A 25,727-nucleotide genomic window follows, 5' to 3' on the forward strand; every position below is an offset into this window, starting at 1 on the left:
AAGAAGGGTGGTTGGAGATAAGGCCTCAAACTCCACAATCTCAACCATTTCATTAGCAAACTCAGATTTCACATGGTCATGTTGGCAGCGATATTTTCCTTTTAAAAAGGTCATGAGGTTCATGGCTCTTGATATGAACGATGCCTTCTTTCATGTAGACATTCATCCTGCCCATAGATGCTTTCTCAGATTCATGGTAGGCTCTGATCATTTTCAGGACAGAATAGTGACCACCCCCACAGTCATTACCAAGAAGTTCTCAGTTGTAGCAGCCCACATCAGACGTCGTGGTCTCATTGTCTTCCCCTATGTCTAACTGTGCTCCTTGTTGCCAAGTCCTGTTGGGAGGCCTTTGCGTCAACTTCCATGATACTACACCTCCTGTTTTCACTGGGAGTCAGTGTAAATGTAGAAAAATCTGTTCTCAGCCCCACACAATCTCTGGACTCCATCAGGGCATCCTTTAAAGTTTATCGTTATAAGAGCATACTTGCTCAGAGACAAGACCAAGACCATGAACAATATCATAGCTCACGTCACAAGCAATACATCACAAGTGACCCTTGAGTACCAGTCAAGACATGTTTGTCTTTCCTAGATCAGATGGCCTCATGCACCTATGCCACCCCTTTTACAAGACTCCACCTTTATTCCCTTCAAGCTTGGCTGCAGTTAGTATAACCTCCAAACCACCATTCCGTGAACCTCATGGAAACAGTTCCAGCCAAGGTACTGTTTCCCCTTGTGACAGGGGCTACTGGAGGGTGGTAGAAGGGCGCTATGTTAGCTGAAGAATGACCAGGGCCCTGTTCCCCTAGCAGCTGCCCAAGGCTTCCTCCAGGCTGATTAGGGCCAGCTGAGGCCAGAGTCAGCTGGGACCAATTAGGGCCAGCTGAGGCCAGAGTCAGCTGACACCCATTAAGCACGGCCTGGGAGCAGATATGAGCTCCCTGCCAGCCAGGCAGGGTGCTCTTGGAGAGTTTGGAGGTCTGGAGCTTTGGAGGCTTTGGAGAGCGGGAGAAGGAGAACTGAGAGTGGCAGGAGCCAGAGGAAAGTAGAGGCTTGCCCGGTGGAGTGGCTACTTAGCCCCAACGAAGACCAGGGTAGGGAAGCAGCCCAGAGAAAAGACTTGCACAGTGCCTTATAGCAGCAGCTAGCCACTGCTGTCAGCCAGGGTCTCTGGACTGGTGTCCGAAGAAGAGGGTGGGCTCGGACACCCCCTACCCCAACCTTAGAACCTAAGGTCCTGAGGGCACTGCTCGGCCTGCGAAGGTCTGAAGGAAGACTGGGCAGAAGCGAGACGGCCGCCATCTTAAGACTGGTGGGAGCCCTGGGCGGTCATTTTGTGCCCACCACACTGGAAAAGCTCTCGGCCCATGGGAGCACGAAGGCCACCCCATCACACCCCTACTATGTTGAATAAATCCTCATCAGGTGTGCATGGGTGTCCCCTTTCTCCCTTACTTTCTGGACAGTACCATTATTACAAATGCATCCCTGTTAGTTGGGGAAACCCCATGAACAACACACAGCACTAGGTACCTGGATGAGGCCAGGATGTGCATCGATATCCTGGAGTTATGAGCTGTATGGAAGGCACATGAGTCCTTTCTTTTATTCATCCACACTCACCATATCCTTATGTCAGACAATTACATCTACATAAACAAGCAAGAGAGAACGATAGCCATCTCCATGTGTGCGGAAGAAGTCAGTCTCTGGAACAGCAGCCTACCAGCTGGCAAAACAAAATGTCCTTGCAGAGAGTCCCTCAGCAAACATTTCATAGTCAACCATTATTGGGCGTCCACGTCTCAATACTGCACAATATTTTCATTCTATGGGGAACCCCAACCAGGGATCTGTTTATCTCTCAAGCAAACAGGAAATGCATCACGTATTGCTCAAAGAAGCTCTAGGTCACTATTCCTAGGGCGATCCTCTGCTTCTTACTTGGTTGGACCAGTTCAACTATTTTTTCCTCCGCTACTGCTCCTGCCATGAGTTTTTTACATGAAATCTGACAGGAGAGAATGAATCATTCCGATAGCTCCCTTCTGGCCCAGACAGTTCTGGTTTCCCAACTTCTTACGCATGTCATTCTGACCACCAGTCATCTTCCTAATGCTCCCCAAGTTCTTTGGGATATCATAAAGGTGTATAAAATCATGACGAGGGGTTGACAAATGAAATTGGTAGGCAGCAGGTTTAAAACAAACAAAAGGAAGTACTTTTTCACGCAACACATAGTCAATGTGTGGAACGCCTTGCCAGAGGATATTGTAAAGACCAAGACTATAACAGGGTTAAAAAAAGAACTAGATACGTTCATGGATGATAGGTCCATCAATAGCTATTAGCCTGGATAGGCAGGTATTGCTGTTTTGCCAGAGGCTGGGAATGGTCAGTGGGATGGAATGGCAAGATCTGGCACCCCAATCCATGTCCACTCAACCTCAGGGCTTGGTGTTTGGATGGACATCATCCTTAGAATGTTGATGCTCAACAGCCACATGAAACTTTCTCTCCAATAGTAGAAAGAATTCTACTAGAAAATGTTACCTAGTTAAATGGAAGTGCTTCTGTTCTTGGGCCCAACAAAAAGGGGTTCTCCCAGAGACTATGGGTATTCCACTCATCTTGGACCCTATCCTATCTTTGAAAATATCACGTTTGTCCATCAGCTCCTTGCAAGTCCATTTGGTGGTTATCAGAACATACCATCCACCTTCTCAGGGCTACTTGGTCTTCATATGTTCATTGACAATAGATTCTGGAAAGGCCTAGTAAGAAGCTTCCCACCCATTCAGAAGCTTACACTCAGTGGGACCAGAACCTTATTTTCTCGGTACTCACAAGATCCCCCCTTTGAGCTTTTAGCTACTTGCTTAATGTCCCTCCTGTCTATGAAGGTTACTTTTCTTGTGGTCATCACCTCAGCGAGAAGGGTTGGCAAACTTAGTGTGTGGAGGATCTGCCATCATCATTTCATCTTCCTTAAGGATAAGGTTTCTTTGTCTACACCCCTAAAGTAGTTTTGAAATTTCATCTTAACCAACTGATTCACTGACCTGTGTTTTTTCCAAAACCGCACACTTCTGCAAAAAAGTGAAGACCCCACTCCCTTGATGTTCAGCGGGCCTTGGCTTTCTATCTACGGGGAATATGACTGATCAGGAAATTCCCGAGGCTGTACATCACTATAGCAGAAAGAGTCAGAGGCCATGCCATTTCCACCCAGAGAATCTCCAAATGGATCTCTGACTGCATTCTACTGTATCGGCTTTTGAACCTTCTCCCCATCCTGCCTCCCCCAATGGGAGCTCATTCCATCAGAGCACAAACACCACCTATCATGTATCTTCAGGAGGTACCCCTCCTGGACATCTATAAAACAGCCATGTGGCGCTCCATTCACACATTTGCAAGACATTATGCTCCTGGTGCAGGACTCTGCTGTTGATGCCTCCTTTGGGATGGCAGTACTCCACTCAGCCCTATTGTCTACATCCTTGCACCCTACTTCTATTTAGATATGTTTGTCAGTCATCCACAGTGGAATTCAATAGGGACCAATCACTCAAAGAAGAAGAGTTTACTTACCTGTATTTTGAGGTTCTTTGAGATGAGTTAGAACAGGTTAGACAAACACCTGTCAGGGATGGTCTAGGTACATTTGGTCATGCCTCAGTGCAGGGGGCTGGTCTTGAGGTCTCTTCAGCCCTACATTTCTATGAATTTTTGAATTTTCAACAATAGAACATTTGAGATGCATACACATAGCATGCTATTAAGTGCTATGTAAATAACAGGCATTATTCTGTATTTGTTTATATTTGTGCCTTTCTGGATACACAAGAATAAACACGCCCTTTCTTCAGTAACTCAATACAGTTTCACACCATGCTATGTCTGATTACAACACTTTACTCGTTATCCCTTATTGTTCATTGTATCAAATTTTCCTCCTCCATCCCCTCAAAATAGGCGAATAACAATTCCCCCAGAGAGTTTATTACATACAAACAAAGTCTGAGTTCTAGAAGTTGTTCTAAATCTTTCCCACGAGGAGTGTTGTGTATGACTAACCCATTGTAGTTTTAAGCAATCCACCAAGTTACTACCCTTTTCTATTCTCCCTAATCCAGATACCACAAATACTAGCTTTCTCTGTTAAATTATTGAAATATATTAATCTTTCCCTGTTTAGGGAATCCTAGTTATTCTAGTTTGTTCTGTAATACATATTCATTCCCTTTTCACGCATTCTTCTGTCCCTTGTAAAAACATGCCAAGTTTGGACTGCTTTAGAGTGGAGAGAGGGAAAACTTACTAATAATCAGTGATAATCTTGGCAAAAAACTAAATAAAAACCAATGTAAAAAGGTTTGTTTGACTAAGGTACTCACTAAAATGACCTTGCTAGAACTGAAAAGGGTAGATTTGGTTTTAGAATTAAACTGTCTGATTTAATGACCTAGAAAATATTTCCTTCTATGTACTTTCTTGTTACATCATGTACAAAAAGTGAGAAAATATTGCTTGTAGGTAGTTGTACAGAAGGCTAATTTTCTACTGTCTAGAAATATGCTATTCTGTTTTTAACAAAGCACTCATGATTGGGGCTTTGCCATAATAATCTGTAGTATCATAAACCTTTAATTCCTAAAAGCCCATTAAAGCAGTGTACTTTAGTTATGGTTACCATATTGAGAAAAGAGGGGAGTTCTATCTTGTATTAATTATCTCTATACAACAAGCCAAAGTCTTCAGTCAGTAACAGCCTAGAAAATCAAACATTTTTTCATAAACCAACATCCATGGCACTGCATCAAATCACATCCTTTGATTTCCACACAGGCCACTCGCTATCATGTACTTAATTTGATCCTCATTGTCAGTTATTAAACCTCTCCCACTTCTTTGCCCTATGACATCAATTCAAAGATCATGAAAACAGCAGTATAGTGTTTTCAAATCTTTACAGAGCATATTTTTTAAAATTGTAATTGATTGAATCTTTTGTCTTGTCATCTACCATGACTAATGTGCTCCTGGAATTTAAGTTAATTTATGATCAATGGCTTTTGCAGTTTTCAAAAGCAGAATTTTGTGTTTTAACACCAATAAAAGTTATTTATTCCCCGGTATTTTCTGCTCAGAATGCTATGCCCTCTGTAATGTATTCAATATATAATTTAATTGATTTTCTTAATATCTTCTCAAGTCCTCTGTAGATATAATTTATGTAGTTGGAGAACTGAAAAGGAGAAAATCTCATAAGATTAATTAAACATTAAAGCATTTATAGTATAGTGATTTACATTTTTGTGGGTCCTTTCATAATACTTGTATTTAATTAAACATTGCAAATTCATATACTTACTTTAGTATTTTTTTACTGTTTCCTTTTCTGTAGGCAATTGCATTGCCTCCGATTGCTAAGTGGCCTTACCAAAATGGGTTTACTCTTAACACCTGGTTTCGTATGGATCCATTAAACAATATTAATGTAGATAAGGATAAGCCCTATCTCTACTGGTAAGTAACTCATATATATTACTTTATTTTGGCTTGCTTATAAATAGTTGATTTTTAAAAAATTTTCAGTAGTTTTCCTTTTTTGCCTGCATTTCCATATTTTAATAAATTTTACTTTTTTAGAAATATCTGATTGTCTATGCTGTTTATTTCTTAACAAGATTTTAAATGCAAAAATGCAAGCAATATGCCTTTTATAGCAATCATAAAACAAACTGTACTGTACTTTAAGAATTATTTCGTAAAGAAATTATTTCCTGAGAGTATAATTTAAGGATGTGCCTTTGTAATGTAATATTTTTTCATTGGAGACATTTAAGACTGCACAGATCATCATAGTTCTATGACCTTAGGAGAGAAATTTGCTGTGCTCTCAGTGCTCTTTTTACACATATTATAGACTTCTTTAAGGTATTAATGATAGAATGATGAAATATCTCTGAAAAAGAAAATGCCTGCTCCATCACCAAACAGGCCCCATTTAAAAAAAATGTAAGTAGTATTTCCTAATACGCAAATAATGAATGCGGAAAATGGAAAGAGAAATCTTTAATCAATTTCCCTATCTATGCTATGAAGAAAAAGATACCTCCTTTTTAAAGCACTGTGGATTAAAAGTACTATTTCTTTTTTGAGTGATGTCCTCATGGGTGCTCCATTGTAGATGCTGTAGTACCTTCACGTCTGGAGTCAGAGATCTTCAATAGTAGTGCCCAGCAGACCTCACATGCTCACCTCTCCTGTATCCCGCAGCATGTGGAAAATATAAATAGTGCTGTGCATTCCGGCTGCCCTCAGTTTCTTCTCTACCACCTACAGTCTGGAATGGAACTCTTAGCAGAGCCCTTTTTTGCCTCATCCAGTCAGATACTCCTATCTAAACTCCTTATAGATAAGTTTTCATCCCCCCCCCCCCCCTTTTCTCCTTCTTTTAAAAAAAAAAAAAAAAAAAAAAAGCATATTTTTATTTTTTTTTCCTCCAGTTATTTGTCCCCTTTTTCCAAAACACTTAGTATAGTATAGCTTCTCGTTCTCCCATTTTTTCCCTTGGAGAAACCTCTCGTCAACTTTATGCCTGGCTCACCTGGTTTTAAGAGGTGCGGCACCTGCTGGGCTGCTTTCCTGATAACCGACGGCTATGCACACTGCATTTACTATCTGCATGAGGAACACATCCCTCAGAAGTGTTCCCACAGTCAAGACCTAAAACCCAGAGTGAGAAAGGACAAGAACAGATTAAAATTGATTCTGATGGAGAAGTCCCTTTGCTCATTGTCTGATCCAGGCTCTCCTGCCACCTTGGAGAGACTCGCACATTCCTTTAGATTGACTGCTAACTCTCATTCCCCATGCTCCAATAAGAGAAAAACATCTGACACAGCTGTGGGAAACAAGAAAACATCCAGATTGCCATCCCCAGCTATATTCATCAGATCATTGGCTTCTGAGAGTGTCCAAATCTCCTGAAGAAAATCAAGCCTGAAGAGCGAGGGAGCACTCCAGGGTATATGATCAGCTATCAGCACCATCTTCAGTGTGCGGTGACCCAAGCCAGCGCTTTAGTTCAGCAGCGATATTGAAGCCCTTCACGATGCTGAGACACCCGATGGCACGGAAATCATGGCCAAAGAAACCTTAGGCACTGACCAAGACTTAGGCACTGGCCTCATCTTCCTCCCTACTGCCACATACAGCCTCTCATGAGAAACACGACTGCACCATTTAGCACAACAGCACCAATGATACTGCAAGAGTTCAGATACTTAACAGTATCTGATATTCCTGAGTCTTTACTCAAGGGTGACCCAGTCCAAGTTCCACGGTCACCATCGAGCTGTGTCTCCTTCTCTGTCACAGGAATAGTACCCCCCTTCCCGAGTGATGTCGAGGAAGAGGGGGAAGAATATGCTGAACCTGTTGCTCCATCAACCTCAAGTCAATTATCTTCTATTCTACAAGCTTACCCTGGAACATCTCAGGGTACTCAGTCCTGGCAAGGTCCTCCTTGGATGCAGCCACTTATCCTGTTCACTATTAAGAACACTCTAACATTGGGACTCATCACTTATACTCAGTGGAAGTCTTTTTTAAAAAAACAAAAAACAAAACTAAGCCATGGAGGGGGCTTATCAACCTGACTTTTATTTTCTTCAGTCAGCCAGGGATAAAAATCACACACAATACTAGTATATAAATATAAGATAATACTGATACTTAACATCAGAAGGGAGAAGGGATACTTAACATGCTTATTGTATCCCTGTCAGATTTCACACTTGCGAATAGGATAGTCTTAAGTAGTCTGATTAGTCTGAGAATTAGTTTTTGTGACTGTGTCAGAATGGGAGGTAATTTATTCAGATAGGAACAGACCCAAGGCTGCACAGTCTACAGAGGCATCACATAGCTCAAAGGCTATCAAAGTTGAAGAATCTTTCAGCTGAGAAGTGTGCTCAGGCAGTGTGGTATCTTTTGTGCAGAAATTTTTACATGTATATAGCTAAAGTTATATTGGAATAATGGTATTAGGCACTAGGTTATATATAAAATCAAAACACATAATGTTACCAAGATGTAATTCCAGTGTATAATCCAAATGATCTGTTAAGATTATGTTCAACTCTAATGCCTATAGATCTAGGATAAGTCTTATACCATGAGATTCTGCACATTTTTTGCTTTGGAAAAGCTTAACATCTTTCCATACAAACTGTACTTTTTTGTTTTCTTTAGTGTTTCCTGACTACATAGGTTTTCAGTATTTTATTATACTTTTATTTGCAGTCTTAAAATATATTGACCTATATATTCCCCAAAATACAGCATGTTAATGGCTTTCCTACTGAGAAGTGGCACAGTTTGAAAATAATTCCGAAGCACACTCATGTCCCTCAGTCTTCACCACACAGATCTTCCATCTTTTTCTTTGCTTTAGGACAGTTTTCAGACCTATCAATCAGCAGATTAGGGATAAATTGCATCTCCTGTCCCCCTCCTACCCTCACCTTGTAAAAGCGTAAATGAATTTCTAAATTCCTCCAAAATACAGTAAAAAGTGCAGTTCCAGACCACCATTTCAAAAAACACTGTAAGGGGTGGGTGGGTGTGGGTGGGTGGGTGTGTGGGTTTCTAGATCTATATCTATATATACACACACACACACACACAGAGGTTTCTACAGGTATGTTAGCAACAAGAAGGTGGTCAGGGAAAGTGTGGGCCCCTTACTGAATGAGATTGGCAACCTAGTGACAGATGATGTGGAAAAAGCTGATGGAAGAGAGGAAGGTGATCAGGAACAGTCAGCATGGATTTACCAAGGGCAAGTCATGCCTAACCAACCTGATTGTCTTCTACAATGAGATGACTGGCTCTTAACCACTGATGGGATGGGATATATCTTTCTAATTCTTAAAATCTCTCCAAAAATAACTTCTCTTACAATGGCTTTAGCACCAGCCCTGAAGCATGAGAACTTTTACAGCACTGCTGACTGCTTGCTGTTTAATCTTCATCTGTGCAGATCAAACTTTAAGAAACTTAAGAAACTTGCTATTTTTCTTCAATTATCTTAAGAAACTTAACTTTTCTTAAGTATTTTTCTTATCTTAAGTTTCTTCTTGAAGTTTCTTCAATTATCACCAATCAGTCAATCGATTGAGAGGGTGAGTTCACTTTGGCTATGATCCTTTTGTTTAACTGCCTGAGTTTTATATATATATGATGTGATGCTTCACACAGAACTCTCCTATTCCCGTGAATACTGCAGGGTATTGCACAATCAGTTCTTCAGTGCTGGGTGCCTTGATGCGCAGCATACCTATTCTGTGTTATAATTGTAGCTCTGTGCAAACTTCTCTGCCTACAAGTGGTGTTGTAGATGCCTGATGTTATTTCTGCACTATATATCACATGTGATTCCCAGCTTTGTGTACACATAATTATGCTAACTTTATGAGCTCCTGTGCAAGTATAAACAGTAGTGTAGCTGTGGTAGCACAGGCAGTGGTGGCATGGCTTAGCCATTCCAGGTATAAACCCACCTGCATCTCCATGGCGTACGTACTAAGCTGTGTCGCTGCTACCCATGCTACTGTAGCTATGTTACTATTTATAATTGTGCTAGTTCTCATTGAGCTTGTTCTTGGCCTTTGCTGCTGTTTGAGTGACTTGTTCAGAGTCCATTTCAGAACTGCCATGTTATAAGTGCAGCAGCATCAGACTGTTTTATCTGGATGAGATCTAGTATCTTTTTCAAAAGATGACTTGGTGTAAAGCCTTAGCTTCAGCCCCAGTATCAAGTTTGAACTTTCTAAGTACATTCCTCATATACGTTGTAGAATACCAAAGTTCTGTTGAGTGTGCTATATGATTTCCATGGCTTTGTCTTTTGGGTAAATGTGTTTTCCCACAAAGTGTGCACAGTTTTTTTGTGCAAGACTCTGCATGAACTTGTCAGTAAATGGCCCAGACATGATCTCTTTGTTTCTTTATGGCTTGTGAGGCTCCGCAAATCTCTCACTTTCTGAAAGCCCAAATGAGCTGCTTCAATCTTTACGTTTGTCCTTTTATCATAGAATCACAGAAGATTAGGGTTGGAAGAGCCCTCAGGAGGTCATCTACTCCAACACCCTGCTCAAAGCAGGACCAATCTCAACTAAATCATCCAAGCCAGGGCTTTGTCAAGCCAGGCCATAAAAACCTCTAAGGCTGGAGATTCCACTACCTCCCTGGGCAAACCCATTCCAGTGCTTCACCACCCTCCTACTCAAAAAGCTTTTCCTGATATCCAAACTAGATCTCCCCCATTGCAACTTGAGACCCACTCCTCCTTGTTCTGTCATCTGCCACCACTGAAAGCAGCCTATCTCCATCCTCTTTGGACCCCACCCCCCTTTCAGGTAATTGAAGGCTGCTATCAAATCCTCCCTTCACTCTGCTGCAGACTAAACAAGCCCAGTTTCCTCAGCTTCTCCTCATAGTCATGTGCCCCGGCTCCCTAATCATTTTTGTTGCCCTCCGCTGGACTTTCTCCAATTTGTCCACATCCTTTATGTAGTGGAGGGCCCAAAACTGGACACAATATTCCAGATGTCATCTCACCAGTGCCGAATAGAGAGGAACAATCACTTCCTTTGATTATTGTTCCTACTAATGCAACTCAATGTGCCGTTACCCTTCTTGTCAACAAGGGCACATTGTTGATTCATATCCAGCTTCTCGTCCACTATAACCTCTGGGTCCTTTTCTGCAGAACTGCTGCTTAGATAGCAGTCAGTCCCCACTTTGTATCAGTGCATGGGTTTCTTCCATTCTAAGTTCAGGACTCTGCAGTTCTCCGTTTTGGAGCTCATCATATTTCTTTTGGCCCAATCCTCCAGTTTGTCTAGGTCACTCTGTATTTTATCTCTATCCTCCAGCATATCTACCACTCCCCCAATTTTAGTGACATCCGCGAACTTGCTGAGGGTGCAATCCACCCTATCCTCCAGATCATTAATGAAGATGTCGAACAAAACCGGCCCTAGGACTGACCCCTAGGGCACTTCACTTGATATTGGCTGCCAACTAGACATTGAGCCATTGATCACTACCCATTGAGCTCGATGATCTAGCCAGCTTTCTATCCATCATATAGTCCATTCATCTAACCCATACTTCTTTAACTTGATAGCAAGAGTACTGTGGGAAACCGTATAAAAAACTTTGCTAAAGTCAATTGTATATCCCATCTACTGCTTTCCCCACATGCATAGAGCCAGTCATTTCATAGTAGAAGGCAAGCAGGTTGGTCAGGGATGACTTCATAGAATCATAAAAGATTAGGGTTGGAAGAGCCTTCAGGAGGTGATCTAGTCCAACCCCCTGCTCAAAGCAAGACTTGCTGTTGGTGAATCCTTGCTGACTTTTCCTGATCCCCTTCCTCTCCTCCAAATGCTTCAAAATGGATTCCTTGAGGAACTGCTTCATGATTTTTCCAGGGACTGAGGTGAGGCTGATTGGTCTGTAGTTCCCCAGATCCTTTCTTTAAAGATGGGCACTGTTTGCTTTTTCCAATCATCTGGGACCTCCCCTGATTGCCATGAGTTTTCAAAGATAATGGCCAATAGCTCTTCAATCACATCCAGCCCCATGGACTTGTGCATGTCCAGCTTTTCTAAATAGTCCTGAACCTGTTCTTTCACTACTTCTGACAGAATATGGTCAATTCTTGCAACATGTTATGCTTTGTAGCATGGTCAGGCAGCTGAGAGTATCTTCCTTGTGAGTATGCTGCAGTCTTTGTACTCCAGGAACACACAGTGAGACTAGGAATATAAAGTTTAAATCACAAACCTTTTTAATAGATACATAACAAGATGGCTCCTAGAGACTCTGAGCATGCACTGCAGACCTTTGAGTGTGCTTGCAGCATGTGAGAGACCTCTTATGCAGGGAAACCCTTAGATGATTATGCATGAATAATTTTAGAGACAGTACCACAGTATACTACAGGAGGGGTCAGTGCCTATATACCTTCCCCAGCCAAGTACCCTGGGGCCAATGGCTTACCTGAGCCCCTCTGGGCAGTTCACCAGTGCAGGCGATGGTTTTCCCACTTCCACCGCAAGGGGAGGATGCTTAATGGAGCCAAGACTGCTTTCTTCCTGCTGCCTAGGCAAAGACCCCATGCCTTTAAGTAGTGGGGTGTGCAATCCCCCAAAAAGGTCAGATGCCAAAACTGAGCATGCTCAAGCTCATCCTCTGTGGAAGAGATCACTCTATCAGAATTTGAAATTGATAACTCAGTGGAAGAAACCCCGAACAAAACAAAGTCCTGTCCTTTGTTTTAAAAAAAAATAAAACAAACAAAATAACCCCCCCCCCCCCCCCCCCCCCCCCCCCCCCCAACACACACACATTAGGCTTAAAGTAGTCAACCAGTCTACTAGTAAAAAAGTTGAAGCTAGACAAATTTAGACTAGAAATAAGGTGCATATTTTTACAGGGAGGAGAATTAATCATTGGAACAACTTACTAGGGGTTGTGATGGATTCACTATCACTGGACATTTTAAAAGCCACGTTGAATGTTTTTCTAAAAGATCTGCTTTAATGCAAGCACAGCTATTGGACATGAAGCAAAAATTATTACAGGGAAATCCCATACCTTGTGTTATGCAGGGGATCAGACTAGGTGATCACAATGGTCTCTCTTCTGACCTTAATCTATGAACATGTGAGGGAGGGAGTGAATTAGAATCATGGATAGCTTGTTGCAACTCTATAGTTAAGGTTGAAGTCTTTTTTGCACTTAAAGCAGGAATTCATCATCTTCATTATTCATGCAGAATATAGCATATCCTCCCTAAACTCTCATCGCTTACTCTTTGAGTAAGAATTTTCTGAGAATTGTAAAGCAAAGCTGTTAATTAGTTTAAAAACTAATTTAAAACTGGATCCTTTAAGAAATTTAGAATGTTAGTTTTTTTTGTCATCCCAAATTTTCTCAACAGACTCTTCAAACTTTCCATAGAGTTAAAGTTAATTGAAATTTTGTGTTCAGGCTATACTTGATAAAAGTAGGTTGTAATTAAGCTAATTGATTAATGTCTATCTAATTGTTATGATACAGTTAAGGTCAGATCAGGAAGTAGTTTGCATGCAACAATTTTATTAGTTGTAATGAGTCAGTCATATGAGGAAGGCTGGACATATTTGTGCACAATAAAAGGAAACCAAACAAACTTGACCCTATCCTGTAGTGAGCACCATGATGGGGTTAAAATATATGGAAAAAATGTCTTTAAAAATCAGCTTAATGCAATATGGAACCACAAACACTAATACTTTTTTTCATAATTATATTGCTGTTATGGCATTGCTACAGGGAAAAGCTAAGGTTGTTTGATTGCTTCAACTGTGTATTTCCATGCCTTAACATGTTTGGATTTCTTTTAAAGCATAACCTTAACAATGGATTTTTTTGGGTTGTAATGCTTGCATTTGGGATAATTAGCCCCCGTAATGTGTGTTTTGCTTAAATTACTGATACATACTCTCACCTTAACTGCATTTGAACAGAGTTCATTGTCTTGGAATATGACACCAAGATTGCGAGACTTAATGAGTGACAGGATAGTTGAGCTGTTGATAATGATAGAGAATAGAGATCGAAGACAGAGTTTGTATGAGAGGAGATAGAGATTTTTCACTGAGCTAAGTCTTTAAGTGGTAGTTGACAGAATTGCATATGTGAGACTGAGCAGTTGATAGTCTCAAGGAATAAGTTGTAGAGACAGGACCAAGGACAAAATCCAGTCAGACAGTGAAGGAAAGCAGGTAAGGGCAGAAGAAGGAAGAGCTGTATAAAAAAAAAAAAATGAAAGCCCAAGTAGGGAGCAAATGACTGTTGAAAGGAGTGGGATGAATGTAGGATGAAGATACAAGTGAGTAAAAAACATTGTCAATTGTGTGATAAGTCTTAGAGGACTGTTGTGGATATCTAAGTGAGAGGGGAGAAGAAGTCAAGGCAGAGGAAAAAACACCATTTTCAAAGAACCTGGATTTAAAGGGGAGGAGGAAATGGGTGGCAGATGGGGACTGAAGGAGACTCTTTACTGAATTACCCTATCCTAAATAATCCTAAATAATGAAAGCAAAGAGGAATAGGAGTTGGATCAGATACATAGAGGATGGGATAGTAAAGGGATTCAGAGAAATCAGAATTGGGATGAGATAATGTCACAAATATATCAAGTTGTGGGGTTAGTAGATGCCCAGCACTTTTGAAAATCAGGTCACTTCTGTTTAGGTGTCTGAATATGGATTAGGAACCTAATTTTAGGCACCTAATTGTTGATCTGTGTGTGTATGTGTGTGTGTATATATGTATATATGAATGATACGATACATAATATGTAACGAGAGAGGAAGAATTATCTTGTTATTATGGCATTGAACAGGGACTCGGGATATTTGGGTTCAGTTCCTGGTGGTTACTTAGGACCATATTTTTAGAGGAATTTTCAAAGCACTAAAGTGCGTGACTCCCAAAATGGAAGTTAGGTGCCCCGGTTCTTTTGAAGTTCCCTGTAGGAATCCATCTGCATTTTTAGGTGCCTAATACTTCCCAAAAAAATCTAGCACTTAATGTCTTTGTGCTATGTTTCTCTCTTTGTAAAGTTGTGATGATATTTTCTACCTCCCAAGAGTTTTAAGAGAATAATTTTGTTGTTTTTAAGATGCTATATTGCTGGTGGTGATAAAAATCCCTAAATAGCTAGATGAATGTGTATAGATGTATTTAATCTATTTTCCTTGTTACATTAGCTACTAATTATCTAAAAGAAAGGAAAATATTTTGCTCTGTGCTTCAAAAGTTGTATTGCTTGTAAAGATTTAATGGGGGTTGTGTCCCAAATTCCCTTTGCCCCAGAGGGTTTTATACTACTTTGTCATTAGTGATTCTTTCTTTTCAGTTTTCGCACTAGCAAAGGAGTTGGATACTCTGCTCATTTCGTTGGCAATTGCTTAATAGTTACATCATTGAAATCAAAAGGAAAAGGTTTTCAACATTGTGTGAAGTATGATTTTCAGCCACGCAAGGTAAGCAAAATAAGTTTTTTCATAACGAAGAATGATTATGAAACTGAGATCCAGTACCTCTAGGAGGAAATAGTCAGTCACTTGGTGTCACAGTAAAAGTGATCATTTCTACTTCTTACTTATAACTAGTTTCTATGGCTGTCATATGAACTGTATGTCAGAGTTAGAATAGGGCATCAACCCAAGAAAACATGAATGCATACAGTAATGGTTTATGAAGAAATACAGACCCATATATAGGGCCAATTTATTTATTTTCTATAGGATCTAGGAGCCCTAACTAGGTGCTGTACAAATACAAAATGAAAGAACAGTCCTGCACTAGTGCTTAAATACTATTGAAACAATTAGAACTTCAGATGGAGGATTGCCAGAGTATTTATATAATCCTAATGAATTGATTTAGTTTTGTTTTCTGTTCAGTAAGTTTCAACATTTAATCCTGATGCTTCTGTGGGGGTGATTCTTCTGGTTTCTAGTTTTTGAACATTGGTTCTCATGTGGACTGGTTATCCAGCTGGCTGCATAATAACGTTATATGTCCATTACAGTAAAACTTATTTTGTTTTTGCCTTTCTTCTAATTGTATATGTATCTTTGGTATTTTGCTTTGCTTTGGCTAACTGAGATGTTATGGGAAATAAAATCTCTGTTTGCTCATTAACATGCATTCTGGCAAACTCATTCCTTTTATTGCTGTTTATTTGCAATCCAAAAGTGCTGGACATAAATCTTTCAGATATTTTCTTATGTGGGTCAGATTTTTTCCTGTGTGTCAGTTAGGACATTTTTCCTAATGTCCAACTTAAACCACCCTTGCTTCAATTTAAGCCCATCGCGTCTTGTCTTATCCTCTGAGGTTAACGAGAACAATTTCTCTCCTTCCTCCTTGTAACAACCTTTTAGGTACTTGAAAGCTGTTATCGTGTTCCTCTTCAGTCTTCTCTTTTCCAGACTAACCAAACCCAATTTTTCAATCTTCCCTCATAGGTCATGTATTCTAGATCTTTAATCATATTTGTTGTTGTTCTCTGGACTTTCTCCAATTCGTCCACATCTTTCCTGAAAAGTGGTGACCAGAACTGGACAAATTACTCCACTTAGGGCCCACTCAACATGGAATCGATCAAAAGAATTCTCATGTCTTGCTTAAAAACACTTTTTCTTTTTTGCAAAAGTATTACACTGTTCATTCATATTTAGATTGTGTTTCACTATAACCCCCCATATCCCTTTCCCCAGTACTCTTTCCTAGGGAGATATTCCCCATTTTGTATGTGTGCAATTGATTGTTTGTTCCTAAGTGGAGTATATTGCATTTGTCCTTATTGAATAAAAACTGGCCATGTGGATGCAGTTATTCTGGAATATTTATTCTACAACAGTTTGCTCACACAAACTTAATCCATAAACATACAGCTGCATGATAAGCCCTTAGAAAAATACCAAGTCTTGATTTAAATATTTACAGATTTGATATATTTTAGTTTTGAAAGTGCAAATTTGTAGTAGCAATCAATTAATAGTAAATAGTTTTCTTTGAAATCAAATAAATCCTCCTTGTTTTTGCCATGGTCTCTCTGGGACTTGATGATCCTTTTCCAGCTCTTTTGTTTGTGCTTTTTGGAAACAGTTATACATGTATCACAATCCCAGGCCAAAACAAAATCTCTTACCTTTTATTTAAGGTTTCAGTACCAAGATATCAAGATGTTATGGATCTTAGTAATTATTTCTTTTCTCGTTACTGCTAGAACGATCTGTCTTTATTTTAGCAAGAAGAACTCTCTCGCTCATTTTTACCATAAATGAGCATAGTTTGTTTTGGTTGTAGCACTGATCTTGCTGTAGGAAAATGTCATTTTCAGTTTATGCAAAATTGGCTCTGTGTGTGTTCAATCTGTGGTTTTGCTAACTTTGAACTGGTAATAAGTGTATGTTTCATTACATGAATATCACTTTCACGTGATCATCCGTTCAATGACTTGCCAAGTGTATCCAGTTTGGATGATTCTTACCAAATTTGTATTCCACAGAGATCACACTTTTCAGCCCCAGTCTCATGTGTTAAGTATAGGAGGTGCTGAAAACAAAGGCTTTGTCAGATAAATTTGAGTGGTTTGTAATGAGATTTTATATGTAGCTTTTATTTCTCGTTAGTGTGTATATGTACAATGTGCACATGCAATATAGTATATTAGGGGAAAATACTACCACCAAATACAATTGCTAATTCCAGCATAACAAATCCAAACAGTCTCCTTTTCAATTTGAGCCTGGATTTCTTCTCTGTTTAGAGATTTAATTCCAGTTGTGATTGGCTGCTCCTCCAGTATAAAATGTGTACCTAAATCTTCAGAAGGTGCACCCATTGACAAAGCTACTGGCTAGTTAAATTACAATTTTAAAACTGGTGGATTGATGATAGGTGTTTTTAGTTACTTAAATGGCAATTAGATTTCCCAGTGCCAGGCAATGCCATTTTCCAGTGATTCTCTTAAGGATTTACTCACCATAGAAGTACTTCCAATATTTTTTGGCAAAAACTTTCTTATCCTCAATCTCTGAAGAACTGCTTTTATTTTTTGCTGAATCACAGTTGACATCCATGCTCAAGTTATGGGCAACATAGAATTGTTCTGTTAGGCAAGTTTTCCAGAGAGCGAGAGAGATGTCAAGTTTTTCTGAAGATCTTCCTAGTCATCTCTAGTTTTGATGAACATATATAATTTTTTGTCATTTGCAGATTTTTTCCACCTAACTGATAAAATATGAACTGTTTTAAAATTAAACACCACTAAAATTCATGAAAGCTAAACTTTCAAATATTAATATATCCATCGGTTTTAATTTTATTAATATATTTTTATTTATATATGTAAAACAGCAAGACCAATATAAAGTGTTTATAATAAAAACAATTAACTATAAAAAGATTTAACTGAAATACAATTGAACGTGTAAATGGCCCTAGAAATATTTTTAAAAGATACGATCCAGGTTAGGGACACTGATGTTTGGTATTTCTGTATAAAAATGACGTAATTGTTCAAGCCAAGAATCCAGTCCATAAAGGTCTCTTTTTTGGACACCTACATAAATAAAAATACTTTTAAGAAAGTTTCATTTATAAAAATTGCTTTTGAATTTAAAACCATTTTATTTTTGAGACACTTGTGTAATTGTTAGCCCATGACAACCTTTAACATACTGTATATTGTTGCAGTCCTTATCTTTGTTTTGTTTGTGTATTCATCTGGACTGATTGTTTAAATTTCACTGAAGCTCATAGATAATTCTTGAACACACTTACATGTACACACTGAAATCTTTGTTTTGTGACACAAATGGAAACATTAAAAATAAAATCTAAGTTGAGAGTGACTGATTTGATTTGGAAACTTTAGTTTTATAAATCATGGGTATGTAAATATAAGAAATGAAACATGAATCATTGTAACAGTGAGAGAAACATTATGCAGTAATATAATCATGAAATCTTTTTTATTCAGCAAGGTATTAAATCTTTCTATTTAGCAAGGTGTTACCATATTATAGAGTGAGCCTCTTAACTCATCCTGTTCTATCCAGAGATTATAACATACAGATGTAGCATCATAGACTAATAAGGTTTTTTGCAATACTTGCAGAATGATTCACTTAAAGTGTGACATCTTGTGGCGCTAACTAATCATTTCTGAGAGCCTGAGAAGCCAGCTTTTGTTGCTGTGCTTTCCAGGAATGCAGACTGAATGAGATAAATATAGTACAGTGAATCTGCTTTTTTAACTTTCTTTTCTCATTTCATTTTTAAGTAAACATTATTTAAATAATTTTTGTTGCTTTCCCTTTCAATTATTTTTTTCCTTTTAAATATCTTTAATGATAAGTGTTCCCATAAGATTCTCAGTCTTGGGTGCAAAACAAGTTCCCTAGCTCTTAGAATTGTCAGGCTTCTGAAGCACTGGTTGGAGCAGGAACAGCTTCCATGTTCCATTCCATCTTCCACTGCCTCAGCTCCCTCGAGGACCTTGTCACTTATCATTAAGGACCAGTCCCTTATCATTCTTGTTATTTGTCTCTGAACTGTCTGCAGTTCTTCTGTTTACTTTAGGTAAAAAAGGGCATAGAAATGACCGTAATATTCCAAGTGTGGCTGCATCAGAGTTCTCTGGAGAGCAGAGGACTGTTGCCTCTGTGGTTTGCAGTATTAGCTCTGTGTATGCAGCCAGCCCAAAATTGGATAATATAAACCTATAATTAAGTGCAAAAACTTACACTAATATAAAATTATGGCTTTTCAGTTTAAATCATACAAAGTCAAAAATGTGTAAGTAAATCTGAACTTCAATGCATATGTTTAGTTTTATATTGTGTTATTTTATTGCATAAATATTACTTTTACTGGTATGTTAAGTTTTACGTGTAGCCACAAGAACAGGAATAGAAAATACTACATATGATACGTGGCTGAATTAATTTAGCTCTTGCAACCCTTACATCTGCATTTCTTAAGGTTTAAGATTAACCGTGTAATACTATTTTGTATTAAATATAATTCTTTAGTATAAAGTTATTGTTTCTTTGAAAGAAATAATGTCCATGCTCAATAATGTTAACATTTAAATAGTCCCAATTGGTGTTTGAGGTTGCATACATCTTTTTGTTAGACAGATAAGAGGAGCAGAGCTGCTATCGTACAATTGGGTGATGTTTTTCTGCAAATTGGGCTAACAAGAAAACAACACACAGTTTTACTGTGCTGGCTGTGTCTTCACAACAGAAAAAGTTAGAAATATGTATTTTAAATGAAAGCTTTGTTTTGAAGCTATAATAGAATGCAAGAGAGTTTTCAGGGACACTCGACAAATTGCAGGATCTACTAGTTTGAATTTATTATTATTATGCATTTGTAATTTTATCCTGTTCCTGATTTTAAAGTATTGTGGTCAAAACATTTTGTAGTCGGTTTCAGACGTTTTCCATTTCCCTCAGGCAGAATGTCCTAGCAGCATCCCCCATCTCTGCAGAATTCAGCTCAGGTAGAGTAGGAGTTCTGAGTGGGGTCTACAAAGTTATGTTGAGTTAATATCTGGTGTGAAGTCTCAGAGGAGCTGGATTCTAATTAGTCTGCTAAATTTAAACAGATGTCCACTGAACACGTGCTCAGTTTTCACTTGTCCATGATTTATTTAAAATCTTCCTCTCTCATGCAAGCAAATGCACTAATTGAACTAATCCTCATTGATAACTTATTTTTACTGTAAATTTTGAAGAGGAAAAAACCCCCAACAAAAATCAACATGCAGTTAGAATTTTGATTTGGGGTGTTTTTACTTTCCTTACCAAAATGAATATCAGCCGAACACATTTTGCCTAAACTTTTTTAAAAAATAAAATCACCTTTGGGCAGAGAAAGTGAGAGGATGGAAAACTTGTTTGCAAATATTTTTATAAACTCATAAGAGTTTTTAATACGTACTGTTGTACAGTCTTTTCCATAACAGGCATGATTGCTACCCACTCTAGCATCCATATGGCTGCTCTGTAGTACTTGGTCTGTTTAATTTATTGTTTATCTATATTTGCTGCTCCAGTGGAATATAAGTACTTCCAACAGATGCAGGAGAAAAATGGTTAAAGATGGCCTGTAAATAGGATTACTAAAATACCATAACTTTTAGGATTATATATTAAACATTTCAGATGGCAAGTGTAAGCAGGGCATTCAGCATGTAATTGATTTTAAACGTAATATTTCTTCTTTTCCAAGTGATATAACTACTTCCATTCATAAGGATTCAGTTGTAACTTACAAACTATATGTTCAAGAATCAAGACACCTACCACTTAAATGCTTCACTTTTGAGAGGGGAAATAATTTAACAGTGCACAGGAACATTACAGTTTAGAACATAAAGTAAATGATAATTTTATATTAAAAAGCCAATCCCCCTGCCCTCTTCCCCCCTCCCCCCCAAAAAAACAAAAACCAACAAACAAAAAAAACCCCTTCTAGTTGAAACTGCTGAGGGGATGTAACTATTGAGAAGGTAATTAGACAAGTTGAAAATTGGCCAGTGTGCATAGCATTTATTACCCCTTATATTACCACTTTATATATAGTGCCATTGGATGTTTAATGGTCACAATTGATCAGGCCTGCACATTTATATTTTATTAAAAAAACTGCATCACTTAGCTCATTTAAGATAAATATGAAATAATCCAAACTTGTCTGTACAGCCTGAACGGAGCAAACTTTTTCATGTTTGTTCATTTTTTTTTTATTTTTTACTTCAAGAACAATATTGGAACTGCTGCCTGTAAAAATTTGGACTGTCTGCTAGCTTATGGAGCATTGGGGGTGGGGGGGTAGGATTGAATTTTTTTGTGTTTAGAAGCATAAAGAAAAAAACTTCAGGTGAAGGGGGGGCATCCGCCCTTAGTGGAAGAGTTTAAGTATCTAGGGATCTTATTCATGATGGTAGGTGAGAGCATGAGGCTGACTGTGCAGATTAGTGAAGAAGTGGCAGTAATGTGGGTGCTGTACCGATCCGTGGTGGTGAAGTAGGAGCTAAATTTTTGGATGAAGCTCTCGGTTTATAGGTCAGTCTACATTTCCATCCTCACCTATGGTCATGAACTTTGGGTAATGACCAAAAGGACAAGATCATGGGTACAAGCGGCAGAAATGAGTTTTTTTTCTGTAGGGTGGCTGGGCTGACTCTCTGAGTTAGTGTGGGGGGCTCGGCTATTTGGGAGAGCCTCGGAGTAGAGTCACTACTCCTGAATTGAGAGGAGTCAGCTGAGGTGGTTTGAAAACCTGATATGGATATCCTCTGGTAGGCTTCCTTTGGAACTATACGGGGAGGAGGCCCGAAGACCAACCCAGGACACGTTGGAGGTACTATATCTTCTGGCTGGCCTGGGAACGCCTGGGAATCCTCCAGGAGGAGCTGGAACCTGTTGTGGAAGAAAGGGAGGTCTGGTCCTCACTATTGTCCATGCTGCTGCCATGACCCTCACCAGGAAAAGTGGCATGAAGAAAAAATTTTAGACAACTTTTGCCACTCAGGCAAGACTTCATATGTAAATTAGATAATTTTTAGGAACATTCAGAGTAGACATCTTTTGCAAGTCCTTCTTGAAACACATTTATGACAAATTAAAATATCTTGTTTTGTCTAACCACAAATTGAATATAAACAGATCTTGCAAACACTGATCATCGTTCACTGCAGTTTGTAGCTATGTGGACATGGAGGAAGAAGTGAGACTTTTATTAAAGACTAAACCCTCCAGTCTGTTAAGCACTGATTTATAGTTTCAGAAAGAATTCCATCTAAACCTCCTATTTGGGAAGAATGTTTAACTGCAATAAAGGAACTAGGGATGTGGGGAAACAGGTCACACTTCCCCCATGAAGCTTTCTGCCCTTTCCCCATTGTCTTAGAGAAAGTAGTACTCAACAAAAAGGCACTTGTTGGCTTCAAACAGAGATACAGAAGGGTATCTTTTTTTTAATCTTTTTTTTTAATGTGACAATATTATCAACTAGCTTCTGGATTTTTAAAATTAACCATTGATGTCCATAGAAATACTATACTCAAATGATTTCCTGCATAATATGTATACTGTTTTGTATTTTGTTTTCACTGTCTGGCACTTGGATGCCTTATAAGTATCCTATAAATGAATTAAATTAATAATATTGTTTCTGGATTGTAGACATTTACTGTAGTTATTGGTCTGTGCCCATGTCTGAAAAAGAACCTAATTTAAATAATCTTAAGGAAGTTTGGCAGAGTCCTAGAGATACAATTAGACCAGAGACATTGGAATTACTTATGTAGGATATTAAAAGTTTATCTTTAGAGTTGAGACACTGACTCATTCAGCAGAAAATCATCCACTGGATATTGTTTAAATCAGAAGGTTCGTAGCTGGTGTGAAGATCCACTGGTAACCATGAGATCAGGTCAGCGTAAAAAGCCCATATTGCAAAGGCACATAATGTAATTGATCTGAAGTATGCCCATTACTAAAACTTTCTTCATTAGTTTTATACTAATACTTTCAGCTTTATTCATTCTAGGCCACTTTTTAACGCTGGATCTGAAAAAAACTTGAACATGTTTCTCCATATTGATAAATGTCATAAAATAGTTTTACAAGACTTTCACTAGAAAGAAAGTAAACTTTAAGATGGCTGGAGTTAGAAAAACCTGCATATCTGCATCAGCAGAGAGAATCTTGGATGGGCATATCCTCAAGAATGGGAAAAGGGGGAACATTTAAGGAACCTTTCAGTTTAAGGCTTGTCTTCACTACAGTGCTTGCCTGAGGTATAACACGAGTGTTGCTTCTAATCTGATGCCTGTCCACACACCAAAATCTCTGGTTAAGGTGGTATCTTAAATTCGAGATAGCTGGCCTGTCAGAAGGTATGGGTTGAAATTCAAGAGCTATTAATGCTTAATCATTACTCTTTTGTGCTGCTAATCTGATTGTGTATAGCTCAATTGTTTTGCAGTGTGGCTGCTCTCACTTGAAGTAAGCTAATTGAAGTTAGCTCAGGAGTAGATAACTTGAGCTAAATTGTTGAATGAAGATATACCCTTAGATGATACTAGTAGTTATTCTGCCCTTAGCAAGTTTTTATTCATTTTGAAGCATTTTGCTAACCAGGCTAAACCTCATCGGATACATACCTTATTTTCATGAGGATCTCAGGGGTACAGTGTCATGTGTTCCTTTAGCATATTTTTTTACTCATAAAAGATAATGCAGAGGATGTCCACAGATGTGCAGAAAAATTCACCTCCAAGAAAAAGCCCAGGGCAGAGTGTAGCAATCAAAAGACAATAATTGAACAAGAGCTATCAGAGAAGATAAATAATCTTGATAGTTAACACCACTAAACTCACTCAATGGCAGTTGATAGAAATATGAAATATTGTTCTAAATAAGATGATGAGATCATTTAATACAGTAGTGGAACATTTGTTCCTGAAACACCACAGCCCTGACACTAATGCAATGTATGAAGTGAGATGATGAAGGGTACAAGACTGCTTCCTTCACAGCTAGTACTGAACCATTGGTAGCAATCCCAGAGTAGAGGAAGGTAAAACCAACATTTGCAAAATAAGCAGTAATTGTGTACACACACAAAATCTTCAGTATGGATTGACCTTTGATATCACAGAACTGCTTGATCTCTCTTCTGGTGAATGCTTGCCTATTTAGTGAATAAAATTTTAATCCAGGTTAATATGGAAAAGACATATAACACTTACCAAAACATGTAGTGTTACATTCAAGACAGGCCAAATGTAATCAATTGACTGTTACCTGTAACTGCATTGTTAAAACAAACAAACAAAAATTGACTAGGACATGAGTTGCAAACTGCACAGTTGAAGCTTTAAATTCTATTCCAGATGTTTGGTTTTAGGTTTATTATGAAGGACAGATTTAGAGAATTTTTGAATGTGTATACTAAAACTTGTTTATCATGGACTCACAGGTCTGAGTTGCTGAGTAAGCTGTTTCAGAGACTTCTATAGTTGCACCTCCTTTAGTCTGACAGAAATCAAAAAGTAACTGTTAATAGATAATTATCATTGAATGACAGGGCTGTTTCCAGTAGAGTTCCACAGGGACTGGTTCTAGGCCAGGTGCTATTCACTATTTTCATCAGTGATCTGGAAAATAAAATCACTGCTGATAAAATTAGTGGATGACTCATATATTGGCCAAGTGGTTACTAATGCTGAGGACAGGGCAGTCACACAGAGCAATTTGGATAGCCTGGTAAGTGGGGCCCATTCAAACAGAATACATTTTAATACAGTATTCAACACAATGTGCTCTATGAAATGATCTTTAGACATGTAGATCTTATAAAATAAATGGCTATTATAGCTAAGGTTAAAACTTATTTTTCTGTATTAACTCTGAATCTTGTTCATGTTTTGTATACAGAACAAAAGTTAAAGTTAAATTGTACTTTCAAAAACACATCTTTTGTAGAGTAATTTTTTATCCTGATTCTGCAACGAGATCCAGGTAGGCAGGCACGTAAGCCAATGTGGAGTCCTGCTGATTTAAAATGACAGTTTGCAGATGCAAGAATTCCTTCTTCTACATCACTTTGCAGGATTGGGGCCAAAAGTGTTATATTGTGTTATAAAAGTGTTATATATCAATATAATGCTATATTATATTATATAATGATATATTATATTAATATCTTCTCAAATTCTTTTCAGTGGTACATGATCAGCATTGTGCACATCTACAATCGTTGGAGAAACAGTGAAATTCGGTGTTACGTTAATGGTCAACTAGTGTCCTATGGTGATATGGCTTGGCATGTTAACACAAACGATGTAAGAGATTTTTCTTTCCTCCTTTTTAGTGAGTGTTTGCTATCCTCTTAAGTGCATGCATAGAACCATAATTCATTTGTACATTCCAATTTGGTTAATAAAATTAGGTTGTATAAATACCAGGCATGTTTATTTTCTTAAAATGTTTTTTTAAAATTACATAAAAAGAAAAATCAAGCTCTAGAAATGCTCTAGATAGTCC

General features: G+C 38.4%; 1 protein-coding gene across 9 annotated transcripts in view; it reads left to right on the forward strand.

Moving 5' to 3' along the window:
* The window catches only part of NBEA (neurobeachin), a 748,678-nt gene that overhangs the window by 129,653 nt on the left and 593,298 nt on the right, over positions 1-25,727 (forward strand). For all 9 annotated transcript variants that reach the window (XM_067562991.1, XM_067562985.1, XM_067562986.1 and 6 more), the window contains exons 5-7: positions 5,420-5,541; positions 15,002-15,128; positions 25,406-25,525. In XM_067562991.1, coding sequence (XP_067419092.1) covers positions 5,420-5,541; positions 15,002-15,128; positions 25,406-25,525 — 369 coding nt within the window. The remainder of the gene's footprint in view (positions 1-5,419; positions 5,542-15,001; positions 15,129-25,405; positions 25,526-25,727) is intronic.

Source organism: Emydura macquarii, unplaced genomic scaffold (genome assembly GCF_026122565.2).
Source record: "Emydura macquarii macquarii isolate MOO-44397 ecotype Brisbane River unplaced genomic scaffold, CSIRO-AGI_Emac_v2 contig_2473, whole genome shotgun sequence".
NCBI classification, from domain to species: Eukaryota; Metazoa; Chordata; order Testudines; family Chelidae; genus Emydura; species Emydura macquarii.